We start from the raw sequence: 19,668 nt of genomic DNA, 5'->3' as shown, positions 1-19,668 counted from the left end.
TATTATGGCGAGTTTTTTGTGAACAGTTGTGATGGTGAGTTATTGTGGATGATTATTAAGAGGATTATTATATATCATAATTAAAGATTTTATTGGGGTGAATTATTATGCGAAAAAATTTTGGTGGATTACTATAGAGGGTTATTCTTGAGGCTTATTATAAACGGTAACTGTTGAAGGTTACTTTGGAGAAGTATTGTAGTGGATTCTTATGAAAGGTTATTGTGATGGATTATTATGGAGGATTATTCTCTTGTATTATTGTGGAGGTTTCTTTGGAGGCTTGTTATAAAGGATTACTTTGGGGGGGGTATTATTGAGGGTTATAGTGCTCGAATATAAAAAAGAGGGTACTCTTGAGAATTAATATGAACGGTTATTATTGTGGCTAATATTTGGAGAGTTATTTTTGTAATTATTGTGAAGGGCAATTTTGGTTGACTATTGGCGGAAGATTATTGTTGTGGATTATTAGGTACGTTTATTGTAGTAGATAATTATTGATGGTTATTATGAATAATTATTATGAACATTTATTGTCTTGGATTATTATTTATAGTAATTGTGTTGAATTATTTTTTAGAGTTATTGTATTAGAATATTATTTAGAGTCATTGTATTGGATTATTATTTGGAGTTATTGTGTTGGATTATTACAAAGCGATATTTTGATAGATTAATATGGAGTATTATTATTGTGGATTATTGTGGGGGGCTATTTTCGTGGATTATTGAGATAAGTTATTTGACTGGATTATTTACAAATGGAATGCATTTGGAAGTGACGTGGTGGAGGCAGATTCCAAACAGAGTTCCAAATGTAGATATGATGGAGCCCAATAGGCCCACAAACATGTGAATCAGCTGATTGACAGTTGAGATGCGGGACCAAAGAGCAGAAGCTCAACCCCAGCAATCAAAAGTAGGTAAGTACAATATACATGACCACTTGGTTGTCAGACAACTGCTCCACAGCATACATGATCACTTGGTCGTCAGACAAGCAGCTTCTCAGTATAACTGACAACTTCGTTGACACACAAGCTAATTACAAAAACATATGACCTTGTTGAAGCTGGAGCAGCATCTCCACATGACCACGTGGCTGTCAGTTTAGAGAGCTTAACAGTATACATGACTTTGTGATCACGTGGCTCCCTGACAATAAACGGGCTAAGTGATATCACGTGAAACTAGATATCATGTAATATCAAGAACAGTGATTATGACTGAAATCTTAATATAAAGAGTAAATCCTTCGAATGTGGATTAATGGTAATATAAGTAAACACACACACGGGTGTCCTCTGATGACCCAGAGGTCCTAACAGTCGTATCAGGAGTGATCGCTTTCATTCTTGCCATAACAGGAGTGTTGTATTAAGATTTCTCTGTTAAGTACCATGAGGGCAGTTTTCACTCCTGTATCGTTATCACTTCCTTCATATGAATGTTCTTGGTGTCACTGGAAATTAAAGCGTATTCATAGTCTCTCGGGGTCACTTGAGGTAAGGGTCTATATAGTACTTGGTGAGTCTTGACTAATTAGGAAGGGTCACGGCCTCAGAGTGGGGTCTGCCGCCGGTGGCCTGACGGTCGTCAGCACATGCCCTTCTCATGAGACATTCTTCCTTTTTCTTTTTTCAACCCATTAATATACATTCCAATTACAGAAAATCATTTAATAATTAAACACAAGGAGCTGCAACATGGGGCCATATTAAAAAAATAATTCTCGTAATATTTCATATAGAAAAAGTATTTTTTTTATATATAAAGATATTGTGATTTTATTGCGATGAGGATTATTGTGAGGAATTTTAAGGGAAGGTTATTGTAGTAAATAATTTGGAAGTTAAAGTGGTGAATTATTATTAATAGTGTTATTGGTAATTATTTAGAAGATTATTTCAGAAGATTATTTTGAAGGGTTATTGTGGTGGATTAATTTCTAGAGTTATTGTGGTAGGTTAATGAAGAGGGTTATTGTGGTTTAATATAATTGAGGCTTATTGTAGTGGCTTATTAGGATTGGTTAATGTGGGGAGTTATAATGAAGAGTTTTTTTGGTGGATTATTGTTGATGGTTATTTTCATGAATTAATATGCAGGGTTATTGCAGAATATCATAATGGAGGTTGTTGTAAGAAATTATTATATGAATTTATTGTGGACGATTATTAAGAGGATTATTATAAGGCTTAATTATAGATTTTATGGGGGTGAATTATTATGAGGAAAAATTTTGGTGGATTATCATTGAGGGTTAATCTTGAGGCTTATTGTGAACGGTCACTTTTGAAGATAACTTTGGAGAGGTTTTGTATGTGTAATTTTTTCACTTTATCTTCAGATAACACAATTGTATGCTCTGGAATTGGTAATCTGGAATCCGTTCAGCTCTCTGAAATCCTCATTTTGTACAAACACACTTTCGAACTGTTCATTTAGCATTTCACACATTTCTTTTTCCATTCTCAATTGTCCTGTTCCCCGTTCTCAATCTCTGGATTTTATACTTTAAATGCAGCTGGCTTTTAATTAATTTTAAGAAATGCTTGGATCTATTTTATATATGTCTGCTATACCTATCTTAAAGTTCGTTTCTACCTCCTCACCGTTGTGTAATTGTTTCTTCCATGCTTGTATTCCTGGTATATTTGTAGGCATTGAACCTGTTCTGATATTGAACCAATTTTCTTACCTAGTCCTCTCTGGCCCTATCACAATTTTTGTTGAACCAATCCTCTTTTCTGGTCCCGCATGTCTGTTTTGGTATGAATGTTGTGTTCCTTCAGCGTATATTTCGCAAAATTTGGAATACATTTCACTTACTTCCTTACCTAGCAAAAAGTCTGTCCATTTAAACTCATTAAAGAATTTTCAAAGTTCCCCACAGTGTTCTCTCTTGAAATCGAGTTTAATAACTGTTTCAATGTCCCAATTCTATTATAGAATATATCGCAAAGCATATTTAATTTAAAATGGACACGATCACTATTTCCCAAGGGAGGGCGGTATTAGATGTCAAATATGTTTTCTTCTTCTTGAATGATGAATATTAAATCCAGTATTGACGGAAAAACCCCTTCTTTCATTCTCGTGGCCTGCTTGACGTGATGATACATGATGTTACGGACCCTGATCCAGCGTCCAATCTCTAAACAGTGACGGCCGCGCCATCTGTGGGTCAGCTCCCGAAACCCCCTCCAAACCGACGACGTGTACTAGCTACGAGGGCCAGTTTCCAGCCCCGTTCAGCGCTCAACACCGCCGCCGCTGACCTCTGGTGAGGTGGTGCTCAGACTACAACGCCATCTATGGAGTGGATATGTCGGGCGTTTGTGTCTGAGCCTGTAAGTGTGGTGTTTTAGTGTCCCTGTTATTGATGACGTGTCTGCTTACAGAGCCGACCTGGGACCACTGTGATGGAAGTGGAGTCAGTCTACCCGAGGCAGCCAGTCTCCATACTGTGAAGTTTGCTGCAGCTGTTGTGACGTCGCCCCCCCCGGAAGAACACTGTGGTGTGTTAAGCCTGCCAGTGGAGTGGCAGTGAAAGGATTTTCGCGGGACCGACGGTTGGAGACGATAATCCACTGGGGTATTGAGGACAGGAGGGTGATTGGTGATATCACACGAGACTCCTGTCTAGGGCATACCCCTTTTATCGTTCGTGGAGTGGCCGTACCAGCCTTGGTGGCTCAGTACCTGCCAGCAGACCTGCTGGACGTGTGGTTGACGGCCTCCACGACGGTGCCCCCAGTGGACCTGTGTTGTGGCTGACCTGTGGCCAGGGTAGGCTCGGCGTTCTCAGAGGACACGTCTTGAGGCCACGAAGAAAGCACCGCGGACTCAGCACCTAGCTTCTTGATCAAGAGTCTTCAGCAGAAGACTAGATTGTGCACGATCCCCTTGTGAAGTGTTAATACCCCTCCCCCTTGTGTACTCTTTTATTCTATATATTTAAACGGTGATGGTGAACATTATATTATATTAAGTTCTTAGCTTTCTTTCCCTACTCCCTTTAAGTTACTTGCGTCACGGATCTCATCCCTTGATAGCCACTACTGGCTTGGGAACTGGATACATATATCTTCCTCTAACAACATCAGAGTGAGAACCCCGTTGCGTCCCGAGAGGGCCGTAACATAATTGGCATCCCCAGCGGGATCCGTCCCCTTGTTAAGTATGTTTGACAGGGGTGGTGAAGTGGCGTAATCCCTGTATATAATTCCCCCTGTGTGACGATTGTGACGTTATACGTCCTGTGCGGTGCTCAGTGACTAAGTGCGATATTGTGCAGTGCGGTGCTCGCTGTGATTAAGCGATTAAGTGCAATATTGACTAGTGCGGTGCTCAGTGATTTAGTGCAATATTGTAGAGTGAAGTGTTCGCTTGGACTCAGTGCAATATTGGGTAGTGCGGTGCCCGGAGTGATTACGTGCAATATTGGCAAGTGCTAACGTGTAAGCAGTGTGTTAAGTGCAAAGTGTTCCATCTGTGACAATGGCAGACAAAGCTACCATCGATGATCTGGACGATGTTCAGGCTTTTCTGAACAGAGTGGACTGTCTTGCCAGATTAAAGTATCTGAGCAAACCGGAACTTGTACTAGTGAGCGCCTACCTGGAGATCAAGATCCGTGCCAGTGATTCCCGTGTGGAGATCTTGTCCAAGGTTCACCGGCACCTGAAGGCAGAAGAGAAACAGGAAGGCGAGACTCCTAGTACAAGGGAAGGTGAGGAAATAGCTTCCACAGAAAAGGAAGATAAGGGCAGTGACATTGACAGTGATGCAGGTGAGCTTAATATCAGCTTCCTAACAGTCAAAATGCGTGCCCTAGAGATCAATCGCGAGATAGAGTGGAAGAAGTTAGAAGTAGAACGAGAATTAAAAGATAAATAAGTGGAGATGAAAAATAAAGAAATGGAGATGAAAGAAAAGGAATTGGCGATGAGGCGTCTAGAATTAGAAGAGAAACGAGAGAGAGAAGCACGAGAAAGAGAAGAGAGACGAGAGAGAGAAGAACGAGAAAGAGAAGAAAAAGAAAGACAGAGACAACATGAACTAGAAGTATTACGACTAGGCGCTGGACAGAGACAAACTGGAGTAAGCGGTTTCGATCCGGTAAGGAATATCAAAATGGTCCCCAAATTCAACGAGAGAGAAGTTTCGAAGTTCTTCGCAGCCTTCGAGAAAGTCGCTGCCTCTTTGGAGTGGCCAAGGGAGAATTGGGCCATCATGATACAGTCAGTCTTGACTGGGAAGGCCCAAATCGCCTACTCTACGTTATCCCTTGACGACTCCGGCGATTACGATATGGTGAAGAAAGTGGTGCTCATGGCGTACCAATTGGTACCTGAGGCATATAGGCAAAAGTTCAGAAACCTGAAGACCTCAGAGCACACTTTCACCGAATTCGCCACCATCAAGGAGCGACTTTTTCAAGAATGGTGTGCCTCTCGGAAGGTGGAGACCAAGGAAGACCTCGAGCAGCTGATTCTGCTCGAGGACTTCAAGGATTGTTTGTCTGGAGACCTGAAGACGTACCTAGAGGAACAGCAGGTAGAGACCTTGAGTGCGGCAGCCACCATGGCGGAAGAGTATATCCTGACTCATAGGCCATCTGCTAGGTACGTCCCGAAGACCTATTCAAGGTATCCAGCCAAACATAAACCGGAAGATAGAACTGCCCCTCGTAGTGCCGCCAAGTCAACCTCGGATAGTCCTCGGAGGTTTAGTCCGAAGAGGGATGTATTGTGTTGGACCTGCGGTAAGAGAGGACATATTGCTGCGAAGTGTCGTAGCAGTTCAGGTAATAATCCCCGTAGGGAAGTCATGCTGATGAACAGTATAGTACCACCGACATCCACCCAAGAGAAGAGGAAAGGATTGTTCGCCCCATATACCTCCCAAGGATATGTAGCCAGTGGCCTTGCAAGTACGCCTGTGGTAATACTTAGAGACAGTGGAGCGGCCCAGTCTCTAATTCTGGAAACATCATTACCCGAAGGTATATCGGCGGATGAGATGCAGAAGGTAATCCTGGGAGGATTCCCTTCAACCTTGTACGTTGCCCCATTGGTACAAGTACATCTAGACTCTCAGCACTTCAAAGGTGAGTGTCGGTTGGCCGTGGTGGATAGTCTTCCCATAGAGGGAATTGACGTAATATTAGCCAATGACTTAGCCCTAGGATTGTTACCCAACTGTCCCCTGGTAGTGGATATTCCAGGACGTGAAGAGACCAGTCCCATCGCAGCAGTGCAAACCAGGTCTCAGGCGCACCTCCATGCACCACTAGATCTAAACACTTTGTTTGACTCTCCTCCTATCCCGCAGGTTACAAGTAGCCATACACCAGTCCCACCAGTCCAGATGCCGGTTCCCGAACGCTGGACTCGAGCCCAGCTGATAGAGGAACAGAAGAAGGACCCTCAGGTACGGAAGTTGGCCGACACCGTAGACTCTCCTACGAAAGGAGGGGATCTATATGTGTGGTCAAGTGGTGTACTGTGTCGCCGGCATCCTCCGAAATACCCCCAGTCAAGGGCGGTAGGTGATCAGATAGTCGTCCCAGCCGTGTTCAGATCTAAGCTGTTAGAAACAGCCCATGCTAATAGATTTGCTGGACATGGTGGGATCTCTAAGACTTTCCACCGCCTAGCCAAAGGTTTCTACTGGCCGCATATGAAGGAGGACGTACGTCATTTCTGCAAGACCTGCCATGCCTGCCAAGTGGCCGGAAAAGCAAACCAGCCTGTCCCCAAAGCCCCTTTATACCCCATTCCATCAATAGGTGAGCCCTTCGAACACCTCATCTTGGATATAGTAGGCCCTCTTCCACCTGCTACCTCAGGGGTGAAGTATTTGCTAACAATACTAGATCGGGTTAGCAGGTACCCAGAAGCGATCCCCCTTAAAACCATCACAGCTAAGGTTTTGGTGAAACAACTGCTCTGGTTCATCTCGCGATACGGTCTTCCCAAGACCATTCAGACGGACCAGGGGTCTAATTTCATGTCCTATTTGTTTCGCCAACAGATCGCCGACCTGGGAATTCGACAGGTTACCTCTAGTGCCTACCATCCCGAGTCTCAAGGAGCTTTGGAACGTTTTCACCAGACGTTGAAGGGCATGCTTCGGAAGTTTTGCTACGACAGGCAGAGTAAGTGGGTTGAAGAACTGCCCTACCTCCTATTTGCGGTAAGATCAGTACCCAATGAATCCATAGGAATCTCCCCATTCGAGATGATCTTTGGTCACTCAGTAAGAGGTCCCTTAGAGGTGGCACGAGACCATTGGCTGGACGCAGAAACCAACGAGGATATTGTGGACTGGTTGTCTACAAATAAAGGACGGCTGTTCTCAGCCTGGGAGATGGCTACTAGGACCTTAGAAAGTACACAAAGAACGATCAAGAGCAGGTATGATAGGAGGACCAAGCAAAGGGAGTTCCAAGTAGGAGATCTGGTTTTGGTGTGTACTCCTACAATAACTGGGAGTTTGAGCGCCAGATTCGTAGGTCCCTACCCGGTTGTAAAGAAGGTTACTAACCTCAATTACCTTCTGAGTACTCCAGACCGTCGTAAGAAAGAGACTCTGGTTCATGTTAATATGATCAAGAGATACGAGGGGCGGGATACACTCCCCGTAACCTTAGTGACCACTAATGACGACATTGAGGAGGAAGAGGAGGTGTTGACTAACTCAGACATTCTGTTAAACTTGCAGGCAAAGTTGACACACGTAGCCGAAGGACATCAATCATCATTGCTGCGGATGATCCGGCAATACAAGCCTATCTTCGACGATGTTCCAGGGTTAACATCTGTCATGAGGCATGATGTCGAGCTGGAGGAAGGCGTCCGACCTATAAAGCAACACCCGTACCGTCTCAACCCACTGAAGAAACGGGTGGTGAAAGAGGAGGTAGATTATATGCTGAAACACCATCTGATAGCCCCGAGCTCGAGCCCATGGTCATCCCCGATACTACTAGTGCCCAAACCTGGTAAGAAATACCGTCTTTGTATTGATTATCGCCAGGTGAATAAGGTCACTGTAGCAGATACCTACCCTCTCCCCAGAGTAGAGGAATGTCTGGATGCCATAGGTAGAGCCCGGTACCTGACAAAATTTGACCTGTTCAAAGGCTATTGGCAAGTTCCCCTCACGGAAAAAGCCAAACCCATATCAGCATTTGTGACTCCCGACGGGCTGTTTGAATGTCAGGTGATGCCATTCGGGATGAAAAACGCAGCCTCCACTTTCCAGAGACTGATGGGTACGGTGTTGCGTGACGTGGAAAACACCTTAGTCTACATCGATGATGTATTAATATATGATGTAGATTGGCAGGATCATCTGCGTCACATAGAGGATTTCTTCAAGGCCATGCTCCAGTCAGGATTGGTGGTCAACTTGCATAAATCTGAGTTTGCCAGAACCTCTGTCATCTTCCTAGGTCATAAGGTTGGAGGAGGATGGATTGCGCCGAAGGCCAGCAAGATCGAGGCAATAGTCCAGTATCCTACGCCAGCTACCAGGAAGGACATCTTGCGTTTCCTTGGTATGGCTGGGTTTTATCGTAAGTTTGTCCCTAATTTTTCCTCCATCGCCGCCCCCTTGACCAATCTGCTGAAGAAAGGGGTAAAGTTAATATGGAATGAGAATTGCCAGAAGGCATTAGAGAGTCTCAAAGCAATTCTGATCTCTGCTCCAATCCTCAGGTCCCCGAGCTTTGAGGATAGATTCATCCTGACGGTCGACGCCTCTGACTATGGCCTGGGCTCCGTTTTATCCCAGACGGACGAGAAGGGGGTGGAACATCCGGTGGCCTATCATTCTAAGAAGTTCACCCCCAGCCAGCTGAATTACTCGGTCATAGAAAAGGAAACGTTGGCCTTAATTAATTCCGTCCAGCACTTCGAGGTATATTTAACAAGCAATGGCCATCCTATATTAGTACGGACCGACCATAACCCTCTGAAGTTCCTGGCTCAATTTAAGCAAAAGAACCTCAGGCTCACCAGATGGAGTCTACATTTGCAGCAATATCCCCTCCAGATTGAACACATCAAAGGGGTGGACAACGTGGTAGCTGATGCATTATCTCGCATCTAAATCCACGTACTAATTTGGTTTGTCTTCTCTTTTTATAGGAACCCAAACCAAATTCTTTTGGTGGGGAGGTGTTACGGACACTGATCCAGCGTCCAATCTCTAAACAGTGACGGCCGCGCCATCTGTGGGTCAGCTCCCGAAACCCCCTCCAAACCGACGACGTGTACTAGCTACGAGGGCCAGTTTCCAGCCCCGTTCAGCGCTCAACACCGCCGCCGCTGACCTCTGGTGAGGTGGTGCTCAGACTACAACGCCATCTATGGAGTGGATATGTCGGGCGTTTGTGTCTGAGCCTGTAAGTGTGGTGTTTTAGTGTCCCTGTTATTGATGACGTGTCTGCTTACAGAGCCGACCTGGGACCACTGTGATGGAAGTGGAGTCAGTCTACCCGAGGCAGCCAGTCTCCATACTGTGAAGTTTGCTGCAGCTGTTGTGACGTCGCCCCCCCCCCCCCCCCGGAAGAACACTGTGGTGTGTTAAGCCTGCCAGTGGAGTGACAGTGAAAGGATTTTCCCGGGACCGACGGTTGGAGACGATAATCCACTGGGGTATTGAGGACAGGAGGGTGATTGGTGATATCACACGAGACTCCTGTCTAGGGCATACCCCTTTTATCGTTCGTGGAGTGGCCGTACCAGCCTTGGTGGCTCAGTACCTGCCAGCAGACCTGCTGGACGTGTGGTTGACGGCCTCCACGACGGTGCCCCCAGTGGACCTGTGTTGTGGCTGACCTGTGGCCAGGGTAGGCTCGGCGTTCTCAGAGGACACGTCTTGAGGCCACGAAGAAAGCACCGCGGACTCAGCACCTAGCTTCTTGATCAAGAGTCTTCAGCAGAAGACTAGATTGTGCACGATCCCCTTGTGAAGTGTTAATACCCCTCCCCCTTGTGTACTCTTTTATTCTATATATTTAAACGGTGATGGTGAACATTATATTATATTAAGTTCTTAGCTTTCTTTCCCTACTCCCTTTAAGTTACTTGCGTCACGGATCTCATCCCTTGATAGCCACTACTGGCTTGGGAACGGATACATATATCTTCCTCTAACAACATCAGAGTGAGAACCCCGTTGCGTCCCGAGAGGGCCGTAACACATGAATGTCTCCAGAATGAGACTTACAAATCTGATTATCGAAATGTTCTCCGTACTTGCTTCGTACGCCTCCCATTCTATTGCTTTCAAGTTGAAGTCCCCGAGGACAAACGCTCGTCATCGATCTTTATCTGTTTTTAATATAATCTCTCTCATAACCATCATGAGGCCCCCTCTCGTTTCTCATAGAGTTCCTTCTTTGTCCCTGTGTAGCTTGCTGGTGGGATGGGTGACCTGTGATGACCCAGAGGTCATAACAGTCGTGTCATGAGTGATCGCTTTCATTCTTGCCAAAACAGAAGTGTTGTATTAAGATTTATCTGTTAAGTACCATTAGTGCAGTTTTCACTCCTGTAAAGTTATCACTTCCTTCATATGAATGTTCTTGGTGTCACTGGAAATTAAAGCGTATACATGGTCGCTCGGTGTAACTTGAGGTGAAGGTCTATATAATACTTGGTGAGTCTTGACTAATTAGGAAGAGTCACGGCCTCAGAGTGGGGTCTGCCGCTGGTGGCCAGACGGATATCAGCACGAGCCCTATGTTGAGATATTCTTCCTTTTTCATTTTTCAACCTATTAATAAAAACTCGAAACACAGGAAATCAATTAATAAGTAAACACGAGGAACTGCAACATGGTTCCATATTAAAAAAAATTCTCGTAATATTTTATATTGAAAAAGTATTTTTTCCTTTTCAATACCAAAGAAAAAGGTTGTAATAACACATACTGATGTTGAGAAAGATTATTACGAATGATAAGTCGACCAAGCCAGAACTCTGCTGAATATAATGGAAGGTTCTGGAATCCCCAAACCGGAGCCCAAGCAGGGATTTACAGCCAACCCGACCACACTCTGGCCTTCCGTAATGACGTTCACACTCTTACAATAGACTCAGATCACAATGAAATCAAAATGACGTGATATATCAATGAATATCATTTTGAGACAATGGAGTGACTTCAACTCCACAAGTTACTACATTAATCAAATTATTTCCGTTGATATATTACGCAATTGTGATTTTACTACAATGAAGGTTATTGTGCTGAACTTTAAGGGAGGGTTGTTGTAGTAAATAATTTGGAAGTTAAAGTGGTGAATTATTATTAATAGTGTTAGTGGTAATTATTAAAAAGATTATTTTGAAGGGTTATTGTGGTGGATTAATTCCTAGAGTTATTTTGGTAGATTATTTTGGAGATTTATTTTGGAGGATTATTATGGAACGTTATTGTTATTGGTTATTATAACAGGTTGTTGTGGTGAATTATTACGATGAGTTATTGTTGTAAATTAATGAGGAGGGTTATTGTGGTTTAATATAATTGTGGACTATTATAGTGGCTAATTAGTAACGGTTAATGTGGGGAATTTTTAAGAAAAATTATTGTGGTGGATTATTGTTGATTGTTATTTTGGTGGATTACTGTTGAAATTGATATTGAAATTGAAATTGAAATAAGTTTATTGAGGTAAAATACACACAAAGGGATGAGGTAGCTCAAGCTATTCTCACCCCGTTCAGTACAACGTGTTAGTACATACATAGACACACATCACAAACAATAAACCTGTTACCAAACATTCTGAGAGATAAACATGTACATTTCCTCCTTCACAAGTGGTATGGTATCAGACGTACACAAATACTTTTATGACCTAGTTATTCGGATAATTCAACAAAATATTAGTCATGGTGCAAAATTCTTATATCTCTCAAGAATATCATCAACCTTTCCTTTGTGACACATCCAGGCTATTTGCTCAGGAACAGTCCTTATCTCAGTGTTTCTATATACATTAATCAACGGACAATCAAGAACATAATGGGCAAGGGTGTGAGACCTTAACATACCACATAGTTTACACTTCGTGTCATTATCATGAACGCCTATCCCATATTCCCAGTAATATTTGTACCCAAGCCTGAGCCGCATGTACACAGAGTCACTCCAAGCATTTCTCCTTTTACCATAAGTGAAAAGGGTGTTTTGACTCACATACATGTAGTGTTGCATGGTTAGACTTCTCTCATACATTATCCCTCTCCTCTCCACTCCTGCCTGTGCCTGAATATTTCTGATTTTGCTTCTTATTTGTCTCATTGTGAATTCACATTCAATGTCAATTTGTGGTTTTGATGTGGCACGTTTGGCCAAGTCATCCGCCACCTCGTTGAGCACTATTCCAACATGAGATGGAATCCACATGAATTTCACTCTATGACCTTTCAGCTGTATCTCAGCTATTCTTCTCTTACAATCCTCAACTATAGACATGAAGACTGGGTTTCGACTGTTTAAGGACTCCAGTGCTCCTCGGCTATCGACAAATACAAAAACATTTTTGTCGTCATGACGTACTTCCTCCAAACACGCCAGAATGGCCTGCAGTTCATCTTGTGTGGATGATATATAATTACTAAGCCGGAGTTCAATTTTCCTGTCCACAGTCCCAAACTCCGTATATTCCCTTATTAGGACACCACACCCTGCCCTGCCATCCTCCGCCACCGACCCGTCGCAATATACATGTAAACTGTTGCCTCTTGGTAACCGGGATATCATGCTTCCATACATACACCGTAATTGTCCCGGTTCATGATGAATCTTTTTCACATTGAGGGGTACAATTTCGACGTCTATTTTCTTTACTTTCCAGGGAGCAGACATATTACCCTGTCGAGAGGGTTTACAGCAGTCAAGTACATCGTATTCCCTGAGGTCATGAGCTAATCCCCTCGTGTAGCGTGTCTCCCTCAGTTTCCTGGAAGTGTGTACGTCACTCAAGCAGGTCTGAACGCTCTCAAACAGCTTATCCCCTCCTTTTCTCCGCATGAAACGAATAGCTACTCTAGTGTTAATGTCACGGACTCTATCACACACACTCTGTAAATTTAATTCCATTCTCATTATTTCAATCATTGCATTTCTTTGACATCCAAGAATAATCCTCATAGCCTCGTTCTGTATCAGCTCTATTTTTTGAATTCTGCCTTGGCCTGTGTAAGACAAAACGGGTGCTGCGTAGTCTATCAGGGACCGAACAGTGCTTATGTATAACATCCGTAAGATAGGTACCCCAACACCTTTACCAGAAAAAGCCAGTGCTTTTAGAGGATGCAGACGGGCTTTACATAAGGTGCTGATATGATTTATTTCAGCATTTTTACTCTCACATGTGTATCCAACATACATGCCCAGATACTTGTACTTCTGAACACGGCTCAGTTCCACACCATTTAGAGTAAGTGTTATATTTCTTCGTTTCCTATACTCATATTTGGTTTTATCTGCATTTATAACTAAGCCTAACTTGTGACAGGTTGTACCAAGTATGTTAAGAGCAGTTTGAATTTTGTTCCCGGAAGTGCCTTGTATAAGAATGTCATCAGCATATATGATCGTCGTGACCCCGGAGGATACATTTCTGATGCTAATCTGTTCATTAATACATTGAATAAGGTGGGACTTAATACTCCCCCTTGTGGGGTACCTAACTGAAACCTCCGTTCCTCAGACATGCATCCCTGATAATACACCTGACCTTTTCTGCCTTGTAGATAATCCCTTATCCAGTGTAACAATCTCCCTGTTATTCCCAGATTGGCTAATTCGTATAAGATTACTTCCCCATTGGCTTTATCAAATGCTCCTTGTAGATCAACAAAAACTCTACAATTGTCATCCATATTAGACAAACACTTTAAGAGACAATCCACAGTACTTTTGCCTTTGATAAAACCAAAGAGATTACTGGACATGTTATCACCTACAAGGTAGAGTAGCCTATTTAACAAAATCCTTTCCATCATTTTACAAAAGCAGGATATTAAGGAGACAGGTCTGTAGCCACCGTTTGACTTAGGGATAGGAATGATGACTGCCTCTTTCCATTTTCTTGGTAACTTTCCCTCTCTATAACTCATATTAAACAAATCAAGTAAGGGACTAGGTTTCATACCGGCTAAATAATTAAGAATGTCATACGTTACTCCATCTTTCCCAGGAGCAGTAGAGCTGCCACTTTTTATAGCATCCAGTAGCTCATCGTGAGTTATCTCAGTGCACGCTATAGATCTTGTATTTAAGGCACATAAAGTTACTCCATTTCTAATATTTTCCCATGACTCAATGGTGATTCTCGTGTCTGCAGGTAAGGACTCCATACCCGCAGCACTAGCCCATTTATCTACTAACTCATTAGCAACCTTCCCTGGATCTGAGTGAGCAATGAATTTGGTCTTACAACCCCTGACTTTATTTACTGCTCTCCATATGTCTTTAAGGTTCTTAGTATTATCAATGGACTGAGCAAAGTCTTGCCAGTATCTGTCCCGCGCCTCCTTCCTCACCTGACTGCATTCCCTAGCCACTTCCAACATTGTATTTTTCTCTTCATCCCTCATTCCATTTTTTATCCATTCTTTATGTGCACTCCGTAGCATTCTCTCCCACCCCTTGACTTGCTGATCATTGGAATATTTAAATTTCTTAGGTCCATGCGTCTTGCTTCCCCTGCCCCCGTTATTTTCCCTCTGTACTAATTTCTCTATGTTCTCGACCATATCCTCGTAAAAACTATCAACGCAGAGCGGCGTGTATTGTTGATACCAATCTCCCATATTTTGAATAAAATAATTTTTCATATCTTTATTAATATTTAGCCTTTTCCTTTGAAAGTGGACTTGTTTTTTCCCCAGTGGTACTTCAACGTTCAAGGCAAAGTGGTCACGAAGTAGTTCCCGAACAACCCGAGCCTCCCCCATGATCCCCTGAGAGTTTAAAATGCAGGCATAGTCAAGCCGTCCTTCCCTGATGTGAGTTGGTTCATTGTTTCCCAATAGACAGGTATCTGGATGATCTTGTAGAAACTGTAACCACTTGACCCCATTAGTACTAATGCTACCCACTGTCCCAAGGCTTGTGTGCCGAGCATTAAGGTCCCCAATGACCAGTGAAGGATCAGTATAAATGCAGTCAGGTAGATAGTTGGCGTCGAAGCAGTTCCTGGATACATACAAATTAACTACAATAAATTCCCCTTCCCTTAATGATAATTTAACACAGCCACTCTCTATACCTTGCGTTTTTGATGGCGGTTCTACTAACTCTGCTGGTATGGAGTTCTTTACATAAATTGACGTGCCTCTGATATTATTTGCGGCGAAGAGGTGAAACCCTTTATAACCATTTAATTTCAATAAGCCTTCATTTCTATCCCCTGTCTCCTGGAGAGCTACAACATCAATATCATTTCCCATCACATAACAATGAACATCTGTAACCCTGTTTCTTAAACCATTAACATTCCATGACAAAACTTTCAGTCTAGGGTGATCCATTATTAATCAATTCACTGCCTAAGTCATCCTCTATAAATTCACTAAATGATAGCCATACCTGGCATAACATCTCCCACCTCCTCCCAAGTTCACCAGTAAAAGCGACATTGCGATTCTCAAGAGATTTTTTCAGCCTTGAGACGTCCATTATTGGCCCAAATGATTCCTTCATTTTATATGTAATTATAGGGTTCTTCCTTTCACTACGACTACCATCATTCACACACACTTCACTTTACTTCATTTCAGCACTCAATATTTCATTATTGCCCTCAACCACTATATCCTGATTTTCTTTCACAGTTTTGTGAATTTCCTTGACCTCCTGAACGTTTAATTTTACCTCGATGGACTCGATTCTCTGCCCAAGATTTTGGAGGAACTCGCCAACTTTTCTTAGTTCAGCCCACACCTCCTTGGCCATATTATTATGACCCTCTTTCTGAGCCACAGTAGCCACTTCACTCACCGTTACATTGTCACTGCCGGAGTCCTGAGTTGTGGCGTGGCTGGTTGTTGCTTGAGCCTGACGAAGTAAAGGAGACTCCTTTACCCACGCATTCGTCCGGTTCACTTTTGCTGTTTGGGGCAGACTGTTTTGCTGTGCTCCCGGTGTCTGGGTAAGAGCTCTTGCTTGCTCTGTAACATTCACCGGCCGGATAACACCCATACTCGGCCTCTTGCTACACACAGCCGAGCTGGCATTGTGAACGCCTCCACAGTTGCAGCATCTGGGAACTATTCTCTCACCCAGATAAAGTCTGTTTCTACACACATTAGAGAGGTGAGACTTTCCGCAGAAACGACATCGTGGATCATTTTAACAGCTCCAGGATTTATGCCCCCATCTGCAGCATTTCAGGCATATTATGGGCTCTTCCACATACTTTGCTACATGCCTGTAGCCAGCCCCGGTGATGAACACTTTCTCGGGAACTTCACCTCTCACTAAAGCCACCACCTGACTCCTAGCTTCACCTTTAATAAGGTGACGCTTGGCCCACACAAATCGTTGGTCGTCGAGGATGAATTCGGGGTCCAGAATCTGAGGGTATTTATAGATAATTACCTTCGTCAGCTTCTCGTTCCCCTCCGGTATTTCCATAACAATTCCATCATATCCTTGCTGGGTAAGATACTCCACTGCCTCCATAGAACCTACCGTTAAGTAAGGTCTGTTTACACCTTCCTTCAGCAGGGGCTCGAACTTGCGGTGTTCTCTTCCAAGTGTGACTGTCCACAGCAGCTTCTGATGATAGGCCAGCGTGCATGAGGCAGGGAAAAGAAGCCTCCTCCGCTGACCCTCACCTTCCTGACATCGTTCCGTCCGTTTGTCGACATCAGTCTCGGCGTCGTTCTTCATTCTCTTGTCGTTCCCGTTAAGTGTACCATTACTGTCAACCCTATGCCTTGCATCCTGTCTTAACCGTTTCTTCTGTTGCCTTGTTAGAACGTCTTGATACTCACCCTCCTCGACTGACTGGCTGCTTTCTGAGTCCATGTTAATATTGCCGTGGGAAGTAGCCAGTTCTTCTGGTGACTGAGTCTCCATCGGTGGTGGGGAGGCCTGTGGTTGTGCTGGCCTCCACCCCTCACACACACACACACACACACACACTAAATATATGAATCAGCAAAATTATAAATTAAATATGCAATCTGGTATGCACATGACTTGAAACTGGAGTTATGTAAATTAATTGGATCAGGTAAAGCATAGTAAATTTTATCATAAAACTGAGAAATATCAAACACACACAAAATATAAAATATATAAATCAGCAAAATTGTAAATTAAAATTTGGTATGCACATGACTTGAAACTGGAGTTATGTAAATTAATTGGATCAGGTAAAGCATAGTAAATTTTGAGAAATGTAAATTTCATGAAAATAATTAAACAAGTATACAACACACAAGTATACAACACCCCTCACACACACAAAACATATGAATCAGCAAAATTATAAATTAAATATGCAATCTGGTATGCACATGACTTGAAACTGGAGTTATGTAAATTAATTGGATCAGGTAAAGCATAGTAAATTTTTTTCCTGAAACTGAGAGATGTAAATTTCATGAACATAATTACACAAGTATACAACACTCAACATGTAGTACAATATGATACTTAATAATGGATAAAATGTAGAAAATTTACACAAAAGAATTAACATGTAATGCAGAACATGTAGCAATAAGGCATCAAGAATTTAAAACAAATTAACTTTCTGTAAATGTGTAAATAATAGTAATAATAATAATAATCACTGTGGAAAGAATACAAGAATATTCTGCAATGTTATAGCAACTGCTGTAATTAGCTTATAATAAAGTTATAGAGTACAGTACTATAAACACATACTGTAACATTTAATATAAAATGCTAAAGGAAACTTCAGATTAAGGTCTGGGAAAAACATAAAATTTGTCTATAATGCACTTCAACTGCTGAAAAAAAAAATATATATTATTTATACTTAATACACTGCACCAGAATGTACTTGGAATCACTTAACATAACATTACTAATGAACAATGGAACTTGTAGCTCCAAACACCACAAAAAGGAATTGAGTGAGGAATGGGCAGCTAATTCCCCTTAAGTCACTGGAGGAAAGAATATTTGATGTACAGGGTTATTTCCTTATTAAATCGCAATTATTGTATAGCACAGTGTGTACCAGCTATAGTTTACTTAGCTTCGGGCTGTGGTATCTTCAGAACAACTTTGGCTATCGTGGAAAACAATCCACGTGGAGTCGTGTGGGGAGAGGTGAGTAGCGGCGTTGTTTACATCCGGAGGCGATCCTGGCGTCGGTTTCCTGAACCTGGGCTGACGTCATGGACTGGCGTGACGTCATGGGCTGCCGTGACGTCATGTGAGGACGTGGGCGACGATTACAGAAACGAAGAGTACAGATGAATGTTGCATTGTAGGAAATACTCCATCCAGTGAGCAGTACACTTCACTTCAAAAGGCGCTGGAGTTGACACTCGGCGGTGTTAACAGTAGCTAGGGAGCACCAACTAAAATCTGGGCGGGTAGGCTGCAGCGTCACTGGACGTTTGAAGTTCAAAATGGCTGGGTGAAAGCTGGCCTTTCCTCCTCCCTGGATGAAGTAATGTTCTTGTTGGCAATAACTGCCTTACTTGGAGACGTTGACCTAGTGCAATAGTTGTCTGGTAGGACCCTGGACTAGGAAAATTATCGATGAAAGCAAGTGCTGCTGTGGTAGGTGGGTTGTGCTTGCTATGGCGTCGTGAGAGGCACACTAGGGGAGGTTTTGCTTGAGAAATATCCCTCCCTGCTCACCAGTATTGTGTGTTCCACTTTCCTTTTTGTTTGTATTGTTACTTCCTTATGTGTAGGTCTTGCTTAGGGTCTTGGAGTAACACTTCTTGATAGTATTACTTGAGGTAGGATAAATATCAGCACACAAGGTCCTGTACGTCCTGCCTCTAGCGTTGTCTGAGAGGAACTGTTGATGGTTCTTTTGGTGAATTAATATGGAGATTTATTGTGGAATATCATGAAGGAGGTTATTGTAAGAAATTATAATGGCGAGTTTTTGTGAATGGTTATTATGGTGAGTTATTGTGGATGATTATTAAGAGGATTAATATATATCATAATTATGGATTTTATTGGGGTGAATTATTATGAGAAAAAAGGTTGGTGGATTATTATAGAGGGTTATTCTTGAGGCTTATTATGAACGGTAACTGTTGAAGGTTACTTTAGAGAGTTATTGTAGTGGATTCCATTGAAAGGTTATTGTGATGGATTATTATGGAGGATTATTCTCTTGTATTATTGTGGAGGTTTCTTTTGAGGCTTGTTATAAAGGATTACTTTGGGGGGGTATTATTGAGGGTTATAGTGCTGGAATATAAAAAAGGGGGTACTGTTGAGAATTAATATGAACGGTTATAATTGTGGCTAATATATGGAGAGTTATTTTTGTAATTATTGTGAAGGGCTATTTTGGTTGACTATTGGCGAAAGATAATTATTGTGGATTATTAGGTACGTTTATTGTAGTAGATAATTATTGATGGTTATTATGAATAATTATTATGAACATTTATT

The 19,668-nt window shown here is 42.5% G+C and overlaps 1 protein-coding gene across 1 annotated transcript; it reads left to right on the top strand.

Moving 5' to 3' along the window:
- The first annotated feature begins 5,592 nt into the window (after nt 1-5,592).
- On the top strand, nt 5,593-9,126 carry LOC138371698 (uncharacterized). Its single transcript, XM_069336715.1, has one exon. It carries the CDS (start codon nt 5,593-5,595, stop codon nt 9,124-9,126), a length of 3,534 nt encoding a protein of 1,177 aa, XP_069192816.1.
- The last annotated feature ends 10,542 nt before the right edge of the window (nt 9,127-19,668 follow it).

The sequence above is a fragment of the Procambarus clarkii genome, chromosome 4 (genome assembly GCF_040958095.1).
Source record: "Procambarus clarkii isolate CNS0578487 chromosome 4, FALCON_Pclarkii_2.0, whole genome shotgun sequence".
Classification (NCBI taxonomy): Eukaryota; Metazoa; Arthropoda; class Malacostraca; order Decapoda; family Cambaridae; genus Procambarus; species Procambarus clarkii.
This window is presented reverse-complemented; position numbering and strand designations above follow the sequence as displayed.